This window comes from Aegilops tauschii, chromosome 2, assembly GCF_002575655.3.
Source record: "Aegilops tauschii subsp. strangulata cultivar AL8/78 chromosome 2, Aet v6.0, whole genome shotgun sequence".
Lineage (NCBI taxonomy): Eukaryota > Viridiplantae > Streptophyta > Magnoliopsida > Poales > Poaceae > Aegilops > Aegilops tauschii.
The window spans coordinates 533,009,735-533,033,196 of NC_053036.3; the positions used below are offsets into that span (position 1 = coordinate 533,009,735).

The 23,462-nt window shown below is 47.6% G+C and overlaps 1 protein-coding gene across 1 annotated transcript; it reads left to right on the plus strand.

The window, feature by feature from the left end:
• The first annotated feature begins 15,026 nt into the window (after window positions 1-15,026).
• LOC109771933 (putative F-box protein At3g25750) lies at window positions 15,027-16,187 on the plus strand. Its single transcript, XM_020330629.1, has one exon. It carries the CDS (start codon window positions 15,027-15,029, stop codon window positions 16,185-16,187), a length of 1,161 nt encoding a protein of 386 aa, XP_020186218.1.
• Window positions 16,188-23,462: the final 7,275 nt, after the last annotated feature.

Below are 23,462 nucleotides of genomic sequence, written 5' to 3' on the forward strand. Positions count from 1 at the left end.
TTCATGGTACCCCCTACAAGCCTGCAAATCATTCCAACAGAAAATGTTGGGTCTTCAAACAGGCCAGTAAGTTAAATACTGAACATAAAGGGAAAGCGCCACCAAGCGAGGATGATGATGAGCCCCGCCCACCGAACACAGGGGGGCGGAAGAAATTCCCCCTGGGGTAAAAACAGTGAATATGATATACGTCACTCATATCCGCAAGAGGGAGCGCAAGCGCGCACTAAGGGACGTCTACGCCGTAGAGCCGGTCGCCCCAAAATTCAATCCTTGGTCGGCTTGTCCGATCACCTTCGATCGCAGGGACCACCCGACCTGTATCCATCATGGAGGTTCGGCATCCCTGGTCCTCGATCCAATCATCGATGGATTCCATCTCACTCGAGTCCTTATGGATGGCGGCAGCAGTCTTAACTTGATTTATCAAGACACTGTTCGTAAAATGGGTATTGACCCGTCAAGAATCAGGCCTAGTAACACCACCTTTAAAGGAGTGATACCAGGCGTCGAGGCCCGCTGCACGGGTTCATTAACATTGGAAGTAGTCTTTGGTTCACCGGATAACTTCCGAAGCGAAGACTTGATCTTCGACATTGTCCCCTTCCGCAGTGGTTATCACGCACTGCTCGGACGAACCTCCTTCGCTGCTTCAATGCAGACCCGCACTATGCTTACTTAAAGCTCAAGATGCTCGGACCGCGTGGCATTATAACAGTCAATGGAAATATGGAGCGCTCCCTCCGTACCGAGGAGCAAACCGTGACCCTCGCAGCCGAGGTATAGAGCGGCCTCATCAAGCCGAACACTTCATCGGCCATCAAGCCACCGGACACTGTTAAACGAGTCCGGCCTACTCTGCAGAACGACAGCTTGGTGAATCCACAGCTGGACTAGCAGTTCCGCCTTCGTCAATTGCCCCATCTAACCGCGGCTGTACCGCGTGCGCATAACTACGCCCTTAAAATACCTTAGGCAACGACGGAGGCACATTGCGGACGAGGTTCATAGTGCGGCTTGACCCTATTTGGACCTTAACCTTTTTCCCCTTCCTTTTTTTATTTTCTCTCATATTACAGGTTCGTTGTAACCTAATCACTTTACGGTCCTACAAGGGCTCTTTCCCAGGCCCCTTTTTTTTATAAATGATCGTCGATTGCTCCTCTCAAAGGATCTTGCATCAAGGCGAAAGCCACGCAGACGTGCGGCAGGATATCCATGGGATCTTCAAGACTACCTTTCTTTAGGCCCTGTACACAGCTTCCTCTTGTTTACAAATTCTCGGCATGTAAAATAGCCTTGATGTTTATGGAATTATCTGTAATAGCACGTTTTGACGTATCAATCAGATTCTAATGGAACCAATTTTTTACCAACCCCTGTTCGGTATTTGTTTGCTTCATAAATCTGTATTCCCTCTTTGAGTCAGATTGCCATACATACTTTGGTACGACTTAAATGCCAGGGGCTCTATTTGGCCACATATATTTTCAAAAAACTCTGAACACTTCTAGAGTATACTTCGGCGTCCCGAATATTGCATTATATGCATCAGCTCCGAATCATGTCTTTGGTCAATAGTTGGGTTGCCCGGCTCCTGTGATTACTACCTTACGTTCCGCCTGTTCGGCTAGGGTAGTAAAGGGAGAACTACTACGATTGTGTTTCTGGTTTGTCCGGTCAAACACCTCAGTAGAGAAAGCCGAAAATTGACTGTCATGATATGGCGAGAGCTGGTCGGCGATTCGGTGACTTGCTACAAATCTTTTGCGATTTCCCCGTATCATACTAAGGACTGGCCCTCACCCAGTCATGCACCTAGGGCATCCTAGTTCGGATGGACGCATAGGCACAAGGGGCTATTACTCAGCCCCACCGTCAAACTCCTATGGCTAAGTGAAAGTAGTAAAACCGCATAGTCTGATTGCCTGGTTCGCTGTGCCGACACCTCCTTTACGGACCAAGACGTTGGGTCAAGTGTGGTCGCGTGCTATACCAAACACCCCCGTAGCATCTACGCAGGGGCTGAAGCCGACGAATGGAATACTTTCAGAATTCAAATGGCCGCACAGGAGGAATAGAATTTCAGATAAAGAGGCATAAATATATTACAAGCCCTAGTTCATAAAAACAAAGTCTGGATAACCGTCATACATTCATTCAAACATGATATCCTTTGAGCATTGGCCCTCCACTATTCGGGCACCTACCAGGACGTCGTCAAAGTACCGCTCTGGCTTGCAGTGATCCTTGCCTTCGGGTGGGCCCTCGGTCGCCATGATGGTGGCCTTCATCTTCGCGCAGTGCATTTTGACACCGGCAAAGGCCATCTGCGCACCTTCTATGCATGCCGAGCGCTTTACGGCTTCTACTCGGGGCAACGCGTCGACGAGTCGCCTCACCAAGCCGAAGTGGCTGCTCGGAATGGGTTCGGACGGCCATAGCCGGACTATGACGTCCCTCATGGCCAAGCCGGACATCCTATGCAGCTCCGCCAGTTGCTTCATCTGATTGTTCAAAAGCACTGGGTGTTCCAGTGCCAGGAACTATGACCAGAAGAGCTTCTCCATCGAGCTTCCCTCCTGGGCTCAGAAGAATTGCGCGGCGTCGGTGGCATTCCTTGGCAAATCCGCAAAGGCGTCGGGAGAACTCCATAGTCGAGTGAGCAAGGCATATCTCTGACCCCCAAATATACTCTGCAAGAGAAAGGGCTTACCAGCCGCTATCTGTTCGGCCTGCCGAATCTCCTCCCGAGCACCCCGGGGCTTGGTCCGCGCCTCTTTGGCCTCTTGGAGGGCCTTGGCGAGATCGGCCGCTTGGGCCATACTCTTCTCCTCCAAGGCCTCGCACTTGCTGATGGCGTCCTTCAGCTCTTGCTCCACCTCGGCCACCCTCTCCTCGTGCTGGCGGCGGGTGACCTGTTCGGTCTTAAATCCGCAGCTGCTATTTGTCAGCGGCCGCTTTGCTCGCCTTCGCCTGCTCCTTGGCTTGGGCAAGGACGCTCTTGAGGGTCTCAACCTCGGCCGCGCTACCTGCATTCATAATCATAGTAGTGCATGAGCTTAACTCTGAATTTGCATATCACTTATGATATATATATAAACAAAAAAGCTCTTCTAAACATACCTTGCGCCTCATCGAACCACTTGTTAATGCAGTCGATCTCATCATCAGCCAGCTTCAGCTTCCGATTGAGTTCGAAGACTTCAGCGGCTTGGGCGGTTGCCGCCAACAGGGAAGCCTGTTATAAAATAGGAAAGTACGTCACCTCTTCCGAATACTATGTGATCCTCTGTTCGGCTTTTTTCAAAACCGAACAGTCTCAGGGGCTACTATCTATATACAGGTATATTTCCTTCATATGAAAAGAGTCTAAGAGTATTACGTCGCATACCTTGAAGCCTGTTAGCAGGCTGGTGAAGGCTTCATTTAGCCGGCTCTTGGCGGACTGCATCTTCTCAACCACCACACCCATCAGGGTGCGGTGCTCCTCCATGATGGAAGCACGCTGTAGTGCCTCCACCAGAGCGCTCGGCGCCTCCGGATTAGTGGAGGTTGCCGCCGGAGTTGACACTCCCCCTCCCTCGAAGGGGGTTCCTCGCTTGATTCTAGAGCCATATGGGTCTCCGGAATAGTGTTTGGCTGGGGGCCGGACTTGTCAGGGCCCCCGCCGTCAGTCTCCATGGGGGTTTCACCCCCCATGTTCTCGACAGCCGAGGCCTCACCCTCAGGCGCCGTATTGGCAGCCTCCCTCACCTCTCCGTGGCTCGGAGAGGCCCTTCGGGACAACACCTCGGTGTCATCCGCCGTGGCTGGCAGAGAGGCTCACGGAGGCGTCTCGCTCTCCACCATCTCTGGTGCCAGAGAGCTCCCCTCAGACAGCGATGGATGGCGGAGGTCGCGGGCAGGACTGAAATACACACAACATAGTATGTTATATTCAAACCATAAAGGGCTGAATATTTGTAAATTATCCTTTGATACTTACGATGCGGCCAGGGGCTTCGTCCTGGGGAGCCTCTTGGGGATGGGTTTGGCATCCGAATCCGAACCATCTGAGAGGGTTGTCTTCCCCCTCTTGGACACCCCCTCCTCCAGGTCTACGGAGGCTGCCCTTTTATTTTTTCTCCCCTTGAGGGGAGAGTCAGTTTCCTCCTCCTCCTCCTCTTCGTCTTCATCTCCCTCGTGGGAGGAGGGGGCTTCGGTCTCTCCGGATGTTGCGTCCAAAGTACCCTTACGGCGGAGGCCGCCCTTGGCCTCCTTGCTCTTCTTCTTGGCCTTCTTCTTCGGCGCCTGGTAGGGCACCGGAACCAGCATCTTCTTGAGCTGGGGTGTGGCCGGATCTTCAGGCAGCGGTGTCGGACACTTGATCCGCTCCGCCTTCGCTATCCAGCCCTGGGAGAGGGACGGAAAACTCGTTATGCCTAAGAACTTATGGACCAAAGGTATGTTTGGGAATAATACACTTACCGGAGTGGCCGGATTCCCACTGTAAAGGCTGATGTCTTTGGTCTTCTTCGGCCAAGTCTTCTGGGCCTTGAAGAGCAGCTTCCAGATCTCTTCGTGCGTTGTGTCGAAGAAGCGATGCAGGGTCCTGGGACCTTTCGGATTGAACTCCCACATGTGGAGAGGCCGGAGTTGGTAGGGGAGGATCCGGCGGACGAGCATCACCTGAATCTAGTGAGACTGGTGTTCTTGCTTATCATGTTTTTGATGCCCTTTTGCAGCGATAGCATTTCCGCGGTCGATCCCCAGTCCAGACCCTTGTTGGTCCACGACGCGAGCTGCATAGGGGGTCTGGATCTGAACTCAGGAGTGGCCGCCCACCTGGCGCCGCGCGGTTCGGTGATGTAGAACCACTCCTGCTGCCACACCTTGACGGTCTCCACGGAGGCCCCTTTAGGCCAAGTGGTGTTGGGGAGCTTGCTCACCATGGCGCCGCCGCAGTCCGCATGTTGCCCATCGACCAGCTTCGGCTTCACATTGAAGACTTTTATCCATAGGCTGAAGTGTGGGGGGATGCGGAGTAGCACCTCGCACACGACGATGAACGCTAAGATGTGGAGGAAGGAATTTGGGGCTAGATCATGGAAATCTAGCCCGCAGTAGAACATGAGGCCGCGGACAAAGGGGTGGAGGGGAAACCCTAGTCCGCGGAGGAAGTGAGGGATGAACACAACCCTTTCGCCGGGCTCCGGGCTGGGGATAACTTGCTCCTTAGTAGGGAGCCTATGTGCGAAGTCCATAGACAGATACCCCGCCTCCCGGAGCTCCTTGACATCCTTCTCCGTGACGGAGGAGGCCTCCCACTTGCCCTTCGAGCCAGATCCAGACATGGCTGGAGAGGTTGGTGGCGGTGGGAAAAATTGAATCTTGGGTGCTGGAGCTTGAGGATGGGAAAGCAGGAGAAGGAAGAAGGCGCGGGGAGAAAAGAGGGATCTTTATCCACTTATATAGGCAATGAATATCAAGCGTCCCCCCTCAAGCCTTAAAACTCGCCTGTTCCCAAGGGGTCATGCGAATGACACGGCTGGGTTACCCAAAACCGTATTGATGAGGATCCCGCAATAAGTGGATACGATCTCTGCTTTGACGAGATGTGTCAATAGAGGCCGCGCCTCGAAACGCGAAGCGGGAGGCGAAAAATGGTTCGAAATGTTAAAGAGGCTAGACATGGCGTTTCGCCGAAAAGTTGTGAGTTGACAGATATTATTTTGGTTGAATATTTTGCCTTCATGGTTGAGGGTTGTGACTATCATGCAGAGCCGGATACAGTTCTTTAATCGAAACATTGCTTTGAAGTATTCGAAGGAGGAACCCGCCTTGCAATGCTGAAGAAATTCTGCGTGCCGAACATATCGTCATTGAAGACTGGTTCAGGGGCTACCGAGGGAGTCCTGGATTAGGGGGTCCTCGGATGTCCGGGCTATGTGATATGGGCCGGACTGATGGGCCATGAAGATACAAGGTAGAAGTCCTTTCCCCGTGTCCGGATGGGACTCTCCTATGCATGGATAGCAAGATTAGCGTCCGGATATGTAATTTCCTTCTTCTGCAAGCTGACTCTGTACAACCCTAGGCCCCTCCGGTGTCTATATAAACCGGAGGGTTTAGTCCGTAGAGGCTATCAGAATTCATACAAGCTAGACTACTAGGGTTTAGCTATCACGATCTTGAGGTAGATCAACTCTTGTAACCTCTATACTCATCAAAGACAATCAAGCAGGAAGTAGGGATTTACCTCCATCGAGAGGGCCCGAACCTGGGTAAACATCGTGTTCCCTGTGTCCCTTGTTACCTTCTATCCTCAGATGCACAGTTCGGGACCCCTTACTCGAGATCGGCCGGTTTTAACACCGACTGGGACATACCCGATTCAAGTGCTTAAAGTCGATACACATTCCTAGGGAATTTTTCCTCTTCAACACCATAAGTGGGTTTGCCAGCCATTTCAAGCGAAAGATCTCTCGAATGAATCTAGCTGCTTCTCCTCGCCAATCGCCTTGCGCTTTTCTCTGGAGAAGCAGCTCAGATACACTTTGACTGATTTAGTGTTCTTGTCCACTCGGAGCTTTTCCTCAACCAATTTCCTTAGGATACTCGGCATGTCAGCGGGCTTCCATGAAATAATGTCTCGATTCTCATGGAGGAACTGGACTAGCTTGCTTTCCTATTTCTCATCCATGCCTATGGCCACATTGACGGTTTTTGCTGCATCAATCAGATGATCTTGGAGTTTCTTAGTATCATTGGTCGACTGGAAAGAAAACTCTGAGTTATAATTCTTTGTGGTCAAGAGATCACTCAAGTTAGCGGTCTTCTTGTATTCATCAAGCTCTACTGATACCATTTGTGCATCGGCTATAGTCGAGCCACACTGCAAACAATCTTTAGCTCTCTTCATGTCTCCAGTAACGGTTATCACTCCATTTGGGTCGGGCATTTTCAACTTGAGATAAATGTAACATGATCAGGACAAGAATCTCCCATATGTAGGCCAACCCAAGATTGCGTGATATGCACTCTGGAAGTCCACCATTTTAAAGGTCAAATTTTCCTTCCAAAAATTCTTGTGGTCACCAAAAACCACTTCTAAAGAAATCTGGATGAGTGATTGGGCCTTCTTTCCTAGAATGATGCCATAAAACAACATCTGGATTACGATCAACTTGGACAAATGGATGCCCATTTGCTCCAGAGTGCTGATGTATATGATATTAAGACTGCTACCGCCGTCCATGAGAACATTTCTCAGTCAGTACTTGTTTACCAGTGGATTTAAGAGCAATGCCTGCCGACCCAGAATCGTGACATGGGCTGCATGATCCTATTGATTAAAGGTAACGGGTGTCTTTTACCAATTTAGCTATTTTGCCACCGCCGGAGCGATAGCATTTACCTCCCGCCTGGACCGCTTGAGCACTCGCTTGCACTCGTGTCAGCGAAGATCAAGAGCACTCTCTGCTCCCTAGGAAATCCGCTTGCTAGTGTGACATTTTCATCATCGTCTTCTCTTTCCTGTCTCTTAGATGGTACTTACTTGTTAGACACCATTTTCTTCAACGGCTTACACTGCCGAGTGGTATGCTTGGGATAAACGAGGTTGCCTTATGCATCATTGGTAACATGAATCTGACAAGGCTTGTCCAGGATGTTGTCTCTGGTGTTTACCTTCCTAGGAACCCACTCCTTTTTCTGGCCCTTTCCTTTCCCCTGACTGGCCAGAGCCACCAAATCGGCTCCACCGTCATTTATGTTGCCTTCGGGCTTACGCTTGTGCCAATTGTTATTGTTATTGCGGTTTTGTCCCAACTGGTTGTTGTCGGCACCATCCCGTCCTTTGCCGCTCCTCATCCTATCGTCCTCGCCATTAGCATAGAGATTTGTGATTTCCATCATTCATCTTAGGGAATAAACATCCGACTGGCCAAACTTCAAACTCAGCTCTCTGAATCAGACACCTTGTTTGATTTCCTGATGCTCAGTGACATTCTCAACTGAGTTATGCAATGCGGTCCACCTCTGAATGTATTCTCTGAGAGTTTCATTTGACTTATGGACGCAATGTTGTAGCTCGACCAAGCCACTAGGTCGCTTGTAAGTTCCTTCAAAAACATTGATGAACACTCGATGCAAATCCTCCCAGCAGTAGATACTAATATGGGGCAACTAATTAAACCATGCTTGAGCAGAACCTTCTAAAATAAATGATAAATGTTTCATGGCCACATCATCATTTCCACCACCGATCTGGACTACAACCTGATAGTCATCTAGCCATGTCTCTGGTTTGGAATTACTGCTATACTTGCTGATTCTAGTGGCCATCCTAAAATTCTGCGAAATTATAGCAGAACATATGTATCGGCTGAAACATTTGGGACCCGATGAACTGGATCCACTCGGGTAATCTCTCTCGCAGTCTCCCCTTTCTGCTCGACCTCGATCCACTCGGGTAATCTCTCTCGCAGTCTCCCCTTTCTGCTCGACCTCGATCCACTCGTGATTGTGTTAGATGAGACTGAGTTTCATACGGGCGCTCATCATGCCTGTGCGGTGAACCACGATGGCCACGAGGGTATAAGTCATCTCATTGACGATGACGAGTGCCCCGCCTTCGATCCTCACCGTAACAAGGCACATCATCATATTGCCAGGGCGAATATGGATTATGATGAGGAGGACTCACTCAGTTGCGATACTAATATTCGCGTCCTGTGGAACCGAATCTCCACAAAGCGGCGGTGCATCACGCTGGTGAGGGGGACCTACTCCTCTTGGCGGTGGAGATGTTGCTGGCCTTCTAGCTCCATGAGCACTATAATACGACTGGGTGGTTTCGGTCCAACCCGGTTTGGAATGTATCCGCTTATCTGAGTGAGTCACAACTGAATTCTGCCCCAAAGATGCCTTTAATAGTGCTTGCACATGCCGAATATTCTTTGTTGCTTATCCGGAAGGTTGGATTGCATCAACAATCTATGTTGCAGCCGCCAAATTCTACACAGGTGTGCACAATATCTAGAAAATGCCAGTGCCAGCTCTCTGGAAAGGCTACCTTTGGTGCCTACTGATGCTTAGAATCTCTTGCCCTTACATCAACTTCTGCTCCAACTGACTCAAGCACTCTCACTCAGCCAAAGTGGCTAAACGAACAACCTCAAGATGAATTCTCTGAAGGGTTGTCATCATGATTGGGGTTTGCAACATCTGCTATGCTTCCCGAGACAAAGTTGCCAACTATTTCCGAGTGAGAGTAGTGGCAACGCCACAAGCGCCGCTACCCCCAAGGACCCCACCGTATCCATGGCCGGTGTCAGCACCATCTTGTGTGTTCTAATTATCTTGCTCCTCACCTTCCCTCGCAGCGGGTGGATTGACCATCCTGGGTGGTGGATTGGCCATGAAAACCTCTGGAACGGATGTGAGGCTCCCACTGCTCTCGCAGCTCTCATCATCACCATCATAAATAGATGCAAATAGATCATGAACAGACTCTGAGTGTTGGATCATTTCTACCCTGTTGTGAAGAAGCCTGACACGCTGCAACATTCCTAGTCCAATGATGAAGACACGGCTTGCCTGAGCGCTTGTGACGTCGAAGAACGGCAAGCCACCCTGCCGCCTGATACGAGACGAATGGATGGCGATACAGCAAGCCAGAGTCATCGGCACGACAGTGTGTGATGTTGCACTCGGGCAAAGAATCGGCATCTAGAGGGGCTTCGGGGGGCCAGTCAAATCATCAGCAATGAAACCGATCAACCCGAAGAAGATCTTCTCCCCCGGGATCAGCTAGAATGAACCACCTGCGTAATCAATCATGATATGTGCAACCCCACGGTGGGCGCTAACTATCATGGTGTGAATTCTGATAGTAAGAGAGGGGGAGGAATGAGGCCTGATCACGCGAGATGCATGGGGTGACGCAAGGAAGTATAGAGGTTCAGGCCCCTTGCGGTGGAGGTAAAAACCCTAGCCATGTTCTCCAAGGGGAGTGTTCTTGCTTATGAGTGTCTGAGTACAAATGTTTCGAACCTGTAGCTAGGTGTCGAAAGGGAGCTTATATAGAGTTTGATATCCCCCTCACATGCTACATTACATGTGATTTAAAGTTCAAGAGTAATGCGTCCCCACTAGTCGTAGTATGAGTGCCCTTATATCTAGAAATAATGCAAGTTCTTGATGGTTGCGGTAACACCTCAATTAATGCACCTGGTCGTTGAGTTGCTCCTATCCGAGTGAAGTACGCCTGAGTGGAATTGTGCTCTTTTCGTTCCAAGTGAATCTCCATGTGGTTGACTGGCCCCAGTGAATAAACCTCCACCATTCTGACTGGTATACCGGTATCTGACGAATGTGGGCCTGGCCCCCATGGGTTTCTACTAGGTTTAAGTCACCGCACGCCTACCTGCTAGGAGATGACCTAGTCAGGTGTCATTCCCCTCCTTGGAGGCGTCGATGTGGTGTGTTAGCCCCTCGTTCGCGCGCTCTATCTCTCTCACTTGGTTTGTTGTCTCCTGGCGAAAGCCTAGATTCAGATCCGGATCAGCGATGGCGACGTCCATGACATCATTCCTCCTTTTCTTTTGACAAGCAACAACCCTGTAAAGAGGTCTCCGCATTTTATTGTTAGCAACCTAGGCAGTGTATAGAGACCAAGTTTGCTCTAGAAAAAGAGATGACTTCAAAAGCAATTTTGGAGTTACAGCTTGAGCCTTTGCTGCAAAGAAAATTGCAACTAGAGGGAGTTCTACTAGAGAAAGCTTTATATGTAAGATTATGAGCCATAAGATTCTTGTTCCTGGGAATGTGCTCAATCATGTAAGAACCAAGACCAGAGACAAGATTGAAGAAATCAACAAGAGTAGGTCGTAAGTTACAATCACCCGGGTGTCGTATCAGGTCCTTCACCAGCGCCACTTCTACCAAAGTCCAGCAATCAGAGAAAAATGAGATAGAGTTGCGATTCAAGGCTTTGACAACTTCTACCATCAAAAGAGATCGTGGTGCTTCAGCCTACAAACCTGAACAAACATTTGTAGAAACAACTTGAATAAAGATAGAATGGCTTCTTGATTCATCCCTTAAAAATACTTCGAGAGAGGCTTTATCCTAATTAGTTGCAGGATTGTATCCTGCATCGACATAGGCTTAGCAACCTGCATGTTGGGAACTCAAATACATACATATAGAAGCGCTGGCTGATTCCTTATTAGAAAGCCTCTTATCTTCCTCGACATCCTCCAGTGCACCTGCATTGTTCCTCTGTTGGGAGCATCCTTTTTGGAGACATGCCTTGGAGGTTCTATGTTGTGTTTCTTTGGTGCTCACTGTTGTTCTAGATTGTGTTACAAGGGCTCTATGTGCGCCGCCGCGGGTGAGTCCAAGACAACGGCTTTCTCGGGGATGGCCAAGTCCCGCCACCCACCTGCCAACTCTTCTAGGTGCTCAAGGGTGGTTTGTCCGTTGACAAGAAGAGTGTTTTGGACTCATTGCTCTTTGGAGGTGATCGGCATTGGTCGAGACGCGACTTTGTTTGACCAGTTTAGGACATGCTCTTATCCGTTGTGGTTGTTTTGTGTGTGGTGAAGTTTGAGTGAGATTTGTTTCTCACCGGGTTGTGGTGGGAGCTTGTTGATCTTTCTTGTACTTTACTCCTTGCCTTCTATAAATCTAAGGCACACAATTTACTTGCTTTCGAAAAAAGCTTCTATAATGGCCAAGAATCATTTCAACCATTTCTTTTGCCGATCCTTTTACCGTGCAATTTGTCGGTGTCTGTGATTGATCAATGTGAAAAAGTGTTCCAACTTGGACACAAAGTTTCTGATACCGAACTCATATGCACCTGTATGAATAGTAAAAACAAAAAAAAATCTTAGAAATTTTCTGCTTTTTTAATAAACATTGATGAAGATTTTATCTATGTGCAATGGAATGACAGTCGTGGAGGTCTCAACAAAAAACAAATGGATGCTCCACAAAAACTAGTTTTAAAAGCATTTTGGAGCATCAATCTTGTTTTGTTTAGACCTCCACAAATGTCATTCCATCACTAAAACTTGCATGCTGTTGCTCATCAATGTTTGTTGCTAAAAAAATTACTAACTTTTTAACATTTTATTACTGATCATTGGGTGCATATGACCTTGGGATTACAGATCATCCGACACTTTTGCTTTTTACCAATATACTAGCACATATTCCCGTGCGTTGCAATGGGAGAGATACTTTTTTGCGAGAAGCAATGAGAGAAGTAATTGATGTGTCCACCAAAAATGATCTCCATAGCGGCGCGATAGAGAGATGAGTTGTGGTCTTCTCGCAGGTTATGTTTGTCCCACGAGATCTTGATAGTGGCAGGGTTAGTCGGTGTGGCGGCAACCATCCAACTCGTGCCTTTTTTTTCTCCAGGTCCGTCTCTGTCTCGGGGTTGTGTCTGCCTCCTTATTTGGTAGCTATGCGTCGACCTTCGAGGCACGGTTGCTTCGACCACTCTCGCTTATGATGGCATAACAGGATGGATGACTAATTGTAGCGCATAAATCTCATTTCATTAGCATATTTAGCGCATAACCAGACATCAATGTCCCTTCTTTATTAGGGTTTATTCTCTTTGATTATTTTAGCGCTCAAGTGCCCACAAATTTTTTATTCAAGCTAAACCAACATATTCTCTTTTATTGGCCCAAGAAAAAAATTGCTCCCTCTGATGACCCAGTAGGGGAGTGCGTCTGAGGCCCAATACTGCATGTGCGACGGAGCAATTTTTTCTTGGGCCAACTTCATGGGGGCTAATATATGACGCTAGTTGCATAAAATAGCGCGCGGGACGCACATTGGTTCGTGTATGGGCCAGCACATTGGTAGACTCCAAGACGGCCTGTGTTTGTAAGTCGCAAAAAAATCCAAAAAAAATGATGAGTTGAAGGATCGAAATCATGCCCTCAAAGACCTGACAAAGTGCTGCTGGCCACTTAAAGAAACGAGTCCTACCAACATATGTCCAGCTCAAATCTTTAAGGTGATACTTCAGTTTCAGTTTCAGAAAAAATATAAATTGGTGAATATTCTTGGAAACATGAATAATTTTGGAAATCCCATTTTTTAAATTCCTTACATTTTCAGAAATACACAACAAAATTTGAGACGTTTGAAATTCACAATTTTATAGAAAACATGAACCTTTTATAATAACATAAACATTTTTTTAATTTGTGATTTTTTGAAAAAGGTAACATATTTTGACCATTCAGAACAATTTGTGAAAATGTGTTTCTTTAAACTCGGGCATTATAACAAATTTGCGAACATTTCACTAAAACAAGAATATTTTTTCGTATTTGGGACATTTTTAAAATCTCCTACAACTTTGGCAAAGAGAAAGAAAAAGTGGAACGTTTTTTTAAAATCGGAACCAATTTGGAATGAGAACAAAGATTTAATGTTAAGGTCATTTTTCAAAACAGAATATACTTTAAAATTCCAAACATTTTTAGAAACGTTGAGTTTTTATGATATTTTTTTTCAGAATTTTGGAATTTATGAAAGAGGGAGAAATAAAAATAAACTTGAAAGGAAAAAGACAAAAGAAACAGGAAAGACAAATAGAAAGAAATGGAAAAATAAAAATAAAAAAGAACACAGAACAAAAAAACGGTTCAGCCCAGCTTGGGTGCCCCGTGCGAATTTGCGACTATTTTCGAATAAGAACAAAGTTTCAATTTTCTGAACACTTTTTAAACGGAATATATTTTAAAATTATGCACATTTTAATAAAAATGAAATCCAATTTTTTATGATATTATGAACTTTATTTATAATTTTTAATTTACAAAAAAAGGAAGAAAAAATAAAACTTAAAAGGAAAAAAGACAAAAGAAACAGGAAAGGAAAAGAGAAAGAAACGGAAAAAGATAAAGAGAAGCATAACACAAAAAAAACAATTCAGGCCAAGTTCGACGCCCTGTGCGAATTTGCAGCTATTTGACGCACCATGCGTAAATAGGGTTTTCCCACCTGCATAGCATGAAAATAATTAGGTTGGCTTTGCTGAGCCACACTGCGGGTGGCCATGTACGAAACTCTAGCGTTTTTTCTTTTCTAATAGAGGAACGGATAAAAATTTAGTACCACCTCAAATAGAAAAAAATATTTTCAACGCTGAACGAATGAAAAAATTGGAGAAACGCACGTAGGTAGATATAAATTTTTTGTTGCTAATAAGTAGCTTTAGTGATCTAAACACTCTTATATTTCTTTATGGAGGGACTATATAGTTAGTTGGGATTAAGTTGACGAAGTATAATTGGGTTGGCTCCTCACGCATTTCACAACACGAGGAATTGCACTGAGCAGACCTCTGTATCCGTTCTTGTATTGCGCTGTGTGGATAATCCTGTTTTGGACAGGGTTGACAGACGGAAACTTATTATGTACGTCCTTTGTCTCAAAATTCTTGTTTTAGATTTGTCTAGATATGGATGTATCTAATACTAAAACATGACATTATACATTTGTATTTAAACAAATCTAAGATAAGAATTTTGGGAGGAGGAAGTATTTGTTTGGAGTGCAGGAGTCGGCGTTGGAATCCGGGCGTTCATTGATACTGACACTATTATGTTGAACTTTAGGCCGAAGCTGAGTCGTAAAAGTACTACCGCACCCTGAAGCTCTGCCGGGATGACGCGAGACTCTGGCGCGCGCGGCTTCCAGCAAGTCTCCGCAGTGCGTGCGAGTTGCGACGGCTGGCTCTCCTGACATGCTTCGGTGAGGAGGCCGCAGTCACGGATCTTCGTGTAACCTGCTTCCTCCCCTGGTTTGCCTTCTCTGTATATGCAAGTGTTTGGACTCTACTTTCGATTCGGATTAGAGCGACAGGCACGATCGGAGACGAGACTCGGTGTAACACATCGACCCAATCGCTACAAATATCACCAACAACAAGGTTCGATTCTCGTTTCTAGTGCTACTTGTGCTTGCCACCGCTCGTAATCGACCGAGAGACACGGACGCGCGGTATGTCGACAACCGCCGGCAGCACCCAGTCGTCGTCATCGCCGCAGTGGTCTGACCTGCCAGACGACCTCCTCGGGCTGGTCCACCTCAGGCTTGCCTGCCCGCGCGATCGTGTGCGCGTCGCCGCCGTTTGCAAGGGGTGGCGAGCCGCCGCGTCGCTGCTCCCGCGGCCGCCGGGCCGCCCGCTTCTGCTCGTGTCGTTGCGGCGTGTCCGATGCAACGGGACGAAGCGGCTGTGCGGCCCCGACGACAGCTGGGTTGTGCGCGTTCCAGACAAGGCAGAAGACAAGTGGTTCCTGGGCTCACACGAAGGCGGCTGGGTCGCTGCAGTCGACTGGAGCAAGCTCGTCATCGTGAATCTCTTCTCTGGTGCGGAGGTGGAGGCCAGCCCATCTCTAGACGTAGATGACATCGGAACAACCAGCCTTCGAAAAATCATCTTCTCCGAAGCCCCCACCTCTAGCAGCTGCATCCTTGCAGCCATAGCTTATCAGCGGTATCACATTGCACTGTGTAAAGTTGGCCGCCACCAGAGCGGGTGGACCGTAAAAAGTTTGGGCGAAAAGTTCATTGTAGACATCGCATTCTGCAAAGGTGAGCTATATGGTCTTGTATATCCTAACGAGGAGCTGATCAAGTTCAAAATTGACATGAAGGCAGAGGGCACGCCGGTCATCACATCCTGCCACCCGCTGGCCATCGAAAGGCGCCACGGTCCCCAGGTATATGAGGCCCATCTCATCGAGCTACACGGCAAGCCATCCATGGCAATAGATCGTTGGTGGTTGCCGAACCGAGAGTCCTTCTTCAAGATTTTTACACTTGTCGACACCGATAACGACAAGGCTTACAAGTACAAGTGGGCAGAAGTACTTAATTTTGGTGACCACGCCTTGTTCTTAGGGGTGAATTGGTCTAAGGCTGTGCACGTGACGGCAGATGGGCATCATGGTTTGGAGAGAAATCATGTCTACTACTCCGAAGAAAACTTATCACCAACAAAGAAGTTGCCCGATGATGTGGTGTACCTTGTTACAATTGACAACGACGGGCAAATGTACTGTAGGGAAGACCAAAGTGTTGGTGATGGGGTCGAGAGGACAGGATATTACGTGACGAGTCGTAAACATCGTCCCATGTGGGTTTGCCCTACATTGTTGTAGCTAATGTATTAATTAGTCTGATGGGCATATATACCACAAAAGATGTTACATTGCTTTACCCTCGTAATTCATGTGTGTGTGAGGATGGTGTACGAAAAGGAAAATTCCACGGTGACAGCATGTAGTGGCAGATCTCCAGCCATCCAGTACGTTTCCAAGTTTGATGCTATGGATTTGTGTATAAGTTGCATTATATACATCTGAAATACCTCTGTCCATTCTGACGCATATGCTTTGTGTCGAAAGTCGATGAAGACGAATGAACCACCTGTGTCATCAATCGCAACATGTGCAACCCCACGGTGGGCGTCAACTATTGTGGTGTGAATTCTGATAGTAAGAGAGGCGAGGAAAGAGGCCTGATGATTCAAGATGTAGGGGGTGAGGGAGTCCTGAATTAGGGGGTCCCCGGACGTCCGGGCTATGTGACGTGGGCCGGATTCATGGGCCGTGAAGATACAAGATGGAAGGCATTCCCCCGTGTCCGGATGGGACTCTCCTTGGCGTGGAAGGCAAGCTTGGCGTTCGGATATGAAGATTCCTTTCTCTGTAAACTGACTCTGTATAACCCTAGTCCCCTCCGGTGTCTATATAAACCGGGGGGTTTAGTCCGTGGAGGCAATCATAATCATATAGGCTAGACGTCTAGGGTTTAGCCATTACGATCTCGAGGTAGATCAACTCTTGTAATCTCTATACTCATCAAAATCAATCAAGCAGGAAGTATGGTATTACCTGCATTAAGAGGGCTCGAACCTGGGTAAACATCGTGTCCCTGTCTCCTGTTACCTTCGACCCTAAGACGCACAGCTCGGGACCCCCTACCTGAGATCCGCCGGTTTTGACACCGACATTGATGCTTTCATTGAGAGTTCCACTATGCCGTCGTCGAAAGGCTCGATGGCTCCATCGATCATCCACAGCAATACCGCCGCAAAGGAGACTTTTCTCCCTGGCCAAATCTTTGTATTCGGCGGCTTCGTACTGCGGGCCAACTTGGCTGGCCACCTAGAGCAGATCGATAGCTACGCCCCTGGTCATCAAATCAGTTTTGGAAATCTGAATTATGTCGCTGATATTCGAGGAGACTTGATCTTCCAGGGGTTCGCGGCCCCAACCACCTCTCTGGCCTTAGATCCGGAGCACGTCACCAAGTTCGAAGACGAGAGTCTAGAGCCCGCCGGACTCTCTGCAGCTATAGAGCTCGATACTAGAGAACCGGAGGGGATAGCATCACCGGCAGGCCCGGAGTCATGCCAGGCCCCTCTATCAGCGTAAAGTCGGACTCCTCTCCGGACACTAACTCTGAACCCTCGAAGTCCGCGTCATGCGAGCTCGGCCAGGGAACTTCTGTCCCGCCCAACTCCACGGACTCTCGCTTCCCCGTCCAAACCTCGCTCTTAAACGAGGTTTTGGACTTAATTCGATCCCTCGCCATCACAGAGGAATCACCCCCGAATTGCGCTCAGCCCGGACTAGGGGCTGAAAGCAGGGAATTTTACTTCCCACCCACCACCCACTTCATAGCCACTATCGAGGATTTAACTGACATGCTCGATTACACCTCAGAAGACATTGACGGTATGGATAACGATGCCGGAGAGGAGCAGGCCCAAAACCCGCCGTTCACCGGACACTGGACGGCCACTTCCTCATATGAAGTGTACATGGTGGACACACCTAAAGAAGGCGACGGCGATGATGAGAAGGATCCAGTCGAGGACGAACCTCCTGAGATACCACCAAAGCGTCGACGTCAGCAGCGCCGCTCTAAATCGCGTCGCGGCAAAGATAGCAACACCGGCACCGGAGACAATAATACTCCGGAGAACGCCGAAGACCAAGAAGGCCCTATCGAACCAACATCCAAACAGGATGATCGGGAGGACGGGCAAGTTGACCTTTACGAGCTAGCAGGGAATGAGGACTTGGAGGACCGCAATTATCTACCACTCTCCGAGGACGACGTGAGCCTCGGCGACGAAGATTTCATCATGCGAGAGGAACCCCTTGAACAAGAGCGCTTTAAGCGCCGGCTAATAGCCACTGCAAGAAGCCTGAAAAAGAAGCAGCAGCAGCTTCAAGCTGATCAAGATCTGCTCAACAACAGATGAACTAACGTCCTGGCAGCCGAGGAATACGGCCTCGAACGCCCAACTAAGAATTACCCGAAGCGCAAGCTACTACCACAATTTGACGACGAAGCCCTGGAGCCCATACCGCCAACGCGTGATGCGGTTGACAGACCGGACCGACCACCACGTGGCCGGTACAGAGCAGCAACTCAAGCCGAGCCCCCACCCGCACCACCTCGCCCTAGAAGCAGAGAAACAGTGGCTCTAGAATACATCTACGACCTACGACAGTACCTGGACAATAGAGTCGGTCAGACCAGATCAATCTACGGATCAAGGGGGCTGCCCCAGCACGAGAGGCCTGCCATCAGGCCTGGAGCGACAAGCACAACCTCACCCGAGCAGAAAACCACATACGGACTTCACCCGAACTGCGTCGAGACGTTGCCCGATACAGAGGCGCCGCACACCCCCTATGCTTCACCGATGAGGTAATGGAGCACCAGTTCCCAGAAGGGTTTAAACCCGTAAACATCGAATCATACGATGGTACGATGGATCCCGCAGTCTGGATTGAAAATTCTTCTGCACATTCACATGGCTCGCGGCGACGATCTACATGCCATCAAATATCTCCCCCTAAAACTTAAGGGACCAGCACGGCACTGGCTAAACAGCCTTCCAGAAAACTACATCAGCACCTGGGAAGATTAGGAAGATGCCTTTCGAGATAACTTCCAAGGTACCTATGTATGGCCCCCAGGCGCCGATGACCTCAGCCACATAGTTCAGCAACCCGGAGAGTTAGCCCGGAAACTCTGGACTAGGTTCTTAATTAAAAAGAACCAAATTGTAGACTGTCCAGATGCCGAAGCCCTCGCTGCCTTTAAACACAGCGTCCGCGACGAATGGCTCGCCAGACACCTCGGCCAAGAAAAGCCGAAGTCCATGGCAGCCCTTACCGCGCTCATGACCCGCTTTTACGCGGGAGAAGACAGCTGGCTAGCCCGTAGAAGCAATAGCACCAGCGACCCGGGACCTCCAAAGCCAGGGATGCAGTTTTGACATCCATTTGCCAAATTTCATAAAATGTGGCAATTCCTAACATGATTCGGACAGACTTAAGCATCGCTACGGGTGAGAAAATCTCATTGTAGTCAATACCTTGAACTTGTCAAAAACCTTTTTCGACAAGTCTAGCTTTGTAGATAGTAACACTACTATCAGCGTCCGTCTTCCTCTTGAAGATCCATTTATTCTTTATGGCTTGCCGATCATCGAGCAAGTCAACCAAAGTCCATACTTTGTTCTCATACATGGATCCTATCTCAGATTTTCATGGCCTCAAGCCATTTCACGGAATCTGGGCTCATCATCGCTTCCTCATAGTTCGTAGGTTCATCATGGTCCAGTAAAATGACTTCCAGAACAGGATTACCGTATCACTCTGGTGCGGACCGTACTCTGGTTGACCTACGAGGTTCGGTAGTAACTTAATCTGAAGTTTCATGATCATCATCATTAACTTCGTCACTAATTGGTGTAGGCATCACTAGAACTGATTTCTACGATGAATTATTTTCCAATTCGGGAGAAGGTACAATTACCTCATCAAGTTCTACTTTCCTCCCACTCTCTTCTTTCGAGAGAAACTCCTTCTCTAGAAAGGATCTAGGTTCGAAAGTATCAAGTGATTCATAATCAAGTGATTCCAAAAGCCCATCAGCATGGAGTTTCTTCATGGGCTTTACACCAATATGACCTAAACGGCAGTGCCACAAATAAGTTGCACTATCATTATTAACTTTGCATCTTTTGGCTTCAATATTATGAATATGTGTATCACTACGATCGAGATTCAATAAACCATTTATTGGGTGTATGACCATAGAAGGTATTATTCATGTAAATAGAACAACTGTGACTTAAATGAATAACTGTATTGCAATAAACATGATCCAATCATATTCATGCTCAACGCAAACATCAAATAACATTTATTTAGGTTCAGCACTAATCCCGAAGGTAGAGGGATTATGCAATGGTGATCTTATCAACCTTGGAATCTCTTCCAACACACATCGTCACTTTGCCCTCAACTAGTCTCTGTTCATTTTGTAACTCCTGTTTCGAGTTACTAATCTTAGCAACTGAACCGGTATCAAATACCTAGGGGTTACTATGAACACTTCGTAAAGTACACATCAATAATCTGTATATCAAATATACCTTTGTTCTCTTTGCCATCCTTCTTATCCGCCAAATGTTTGGTGCAGTTTCGCTTCCAGTGACCATTTCCTTTGCAGTAGAAGCACTCAGTTTCAGGCTTAAGTCCAGACTTGGGCTTCTTCCCGGGAGTAGCAACTTGCTTGCTATTCTTCTTGAAGTTCCCCTTTCTTCCCTTTGCCCTTTTTCTTGAAACTAGTGGTCTTGTTAACCATCAACACTTGATGCTCTTTCTTGATTTCTACCTCCGCAGGCTTTAGCATTGCGAAGAGCTCTGGAATTGACTTGCTCATCCCTTGCATATTATAGTTCAACACAAAGTTCTAGTAACTTGGTAATAGTGACTAGAGAACTTTGTCAATCACTATCTTATATGGAAGATTAACTCCCACTTGATTTAAGCAATTGTAGTACCCAGACAATCTGGGCACATGCTCACTGGTTGAGCTATTCTCCTCCATCTTGTAGGCAAAGTACTATCAGAGGTCTCATACCTTTCGACACGGGCATGAGTCTGAAATACTAATTTCAACTCTTGGAACATCTCATATGCTCCATGGCATTCAAAACATTTTTGAAGTCCCGGTTTTAAGCCGTAAAGCATGGTGCACTAAACTATCAAGTAGTCATCATGTCGAGCTTGCCAAACATTCATAACGTCTGCATCTGCTCCTACAATAGGTCTGTCACCTAGCGGTGCATCAAGGACATAATTCTTCTGTGCAGCAACAAGGATAATCCTCAGATCACGGACCTAGTCTGCATCATTGCTACTATCATCTTTCAACTTAGTTTTCTCTAGGAACATATCATAAATAAAACGGGGAAGCTATACGCAAGCTATTGATCTACAACATAGATATGCAAATACTATCAGGACTAAGTTCATGATAAAGTTAAGTTAAATTAATCATATTACTTAAGAACTCCCACTTAGATAGACATCCCTCTAGTCATCTAAATGATGACGTGATCCATATCAACTAAACCATGTCCGATCATCACATGAGATGAAGTAGTTTTCAATGGTGAACATCACTATGTTGATCATATCTACTATATGATTCACGTTCGACCTTTCGGTCTCAGTGTTCCGAGGCCATATCTGCAAATGCTAGGCTCGTCAAGTTTAACCCAAGTATTATGCACGTGCAAAACTGGCTTGCACCCGTTGTATGTGAACGTAGAGCTTATCACACCCAATCATCACGTGGTGTCTCGGCACGGCGAACTGTAGCAACGGTGCATACTCAGGGAGAACACTTATTCCTTGAAATTTAGTGAGGGATCATCTTATAATGCTACCGCCGTACTAAGCAAAATAAGATGCATAAAAGATAAACATCACATGCAATCAAAATATGTGACATGATATGGCCATCATCATCTTGTGCCTTTGATCTCCATCTCCAAAGTACCGTCATGATCTCCATCGTCACCGGCATGACACCATGATCACCATCATCTTGATCTCTATCAACGTGTTGTCACATGGTCATCTCGCCAACTATTGCTTTTGCAACTATTGCTATCGTGTAGCGATAAAGTAAAGCAATTGTGTGGCGCTTGCATCTTATGCAATAAAGAGACAACCATAAGGCTCCTGCTAGTTGCCGATAACTTTAACAAAACATGATTATCTCATACAACAATTTATATCTCATCACGTTTTGACCATATCACATCACAACATGCCTTGCAAAAACAAGTTGGACGTCCTCTACTTTGTTGTTGCAAGTTTTACGTGGCTGCTACGGGATTTTAGCAAGAACCGTTCTAACCTACATATCAAAACCACAACGATTTTCCGTCAAGTGTGTTGTTTTAACCTTCAACAAGGACCGGCCGTAGTCAAACTCGATTCAACTAAAGTTGGAGAAACAGACACCCGCCAGCCACCTGTGTGAGAAGCACGTCGGTAGAACCAGTCTCATGAACACGGTCATGTAATGTCGGTCCGGGCTGCTTCATCCAACAGTACCGCAGAATCAAAGTAAGACGTTGGTGGTAAGCAGTGTGACTATTATCGCCCACAACTCTTTGTGTTCTAGTCGTGCATATATCATCTACGCATAGACCTCGCTCGGATGCCACTATTGGGGAACACAGTATTTCATAAAATTTCCTACGATCACGCAAGATCTATCTAGGAGATGCATAGCAATGAGACGGGAGAGTGTGTCCATGTACCCTCGTAGACCGAAAGCGGAAGCGTTTAGTAACGTGGTTGATGTAGTCGAACGTCTGCACGATCCAACCGATCCAAGTACCAAACGTACGGCACCTCCGTGTTCGGCACACGTTTAGCATGATGACGTCCCTCAAGCTCTTTATCCAGTTGAGGACGAGGGAGAGTTCAGTCACGGCACGACGGCGTGGCGACGGTGATGATGATGTTACCGGCGCAGGGCTTCACCTAAGCACTACGAGGATATGACTGGGGTGTTAAACTGTGGACGGGGGCACTGCACACGGCTAAGAGATTGTCTGTTGTGCCTTTGGGGTGCCCCCCGCCACCGTATATAAAGGGGGGGAGGAGGTGGCCGGCCAAGGGGGCGCGCCATGGGGGGGTTACTTGGACTCCTAGTCCGAGTAGGATTCGGCCCTCCTCCTTCCTTCCACCGGAGAGGGAAAAGGGGAAGGGAGAGAGAGGGAGAAGGAAAGAGGGGGGGCCGCCCCCCAATTCGGTTTGGGCAAGGGGGGCACGCGCCTCCTCACGTGGCCTTTCTCCTCTCCTCCAATATGGCCCAATAGGCCAAATACTTCCCCCGGGGGGTTCCCTTAACCCCTCGGTACTCCCGTAAAATATCCGAATCACTCGGAAGCATTCCAATGTCCGAATATAACCTTCCAATATATGAATATTTACCTCTCGACCATTTTAAGACTCCTCGTCATGTCCGTGATCTCATCCGGGACTGCGAACAAACTTGGTAATCAAATCACATAACTCATAATACAAATCGTCATCGAA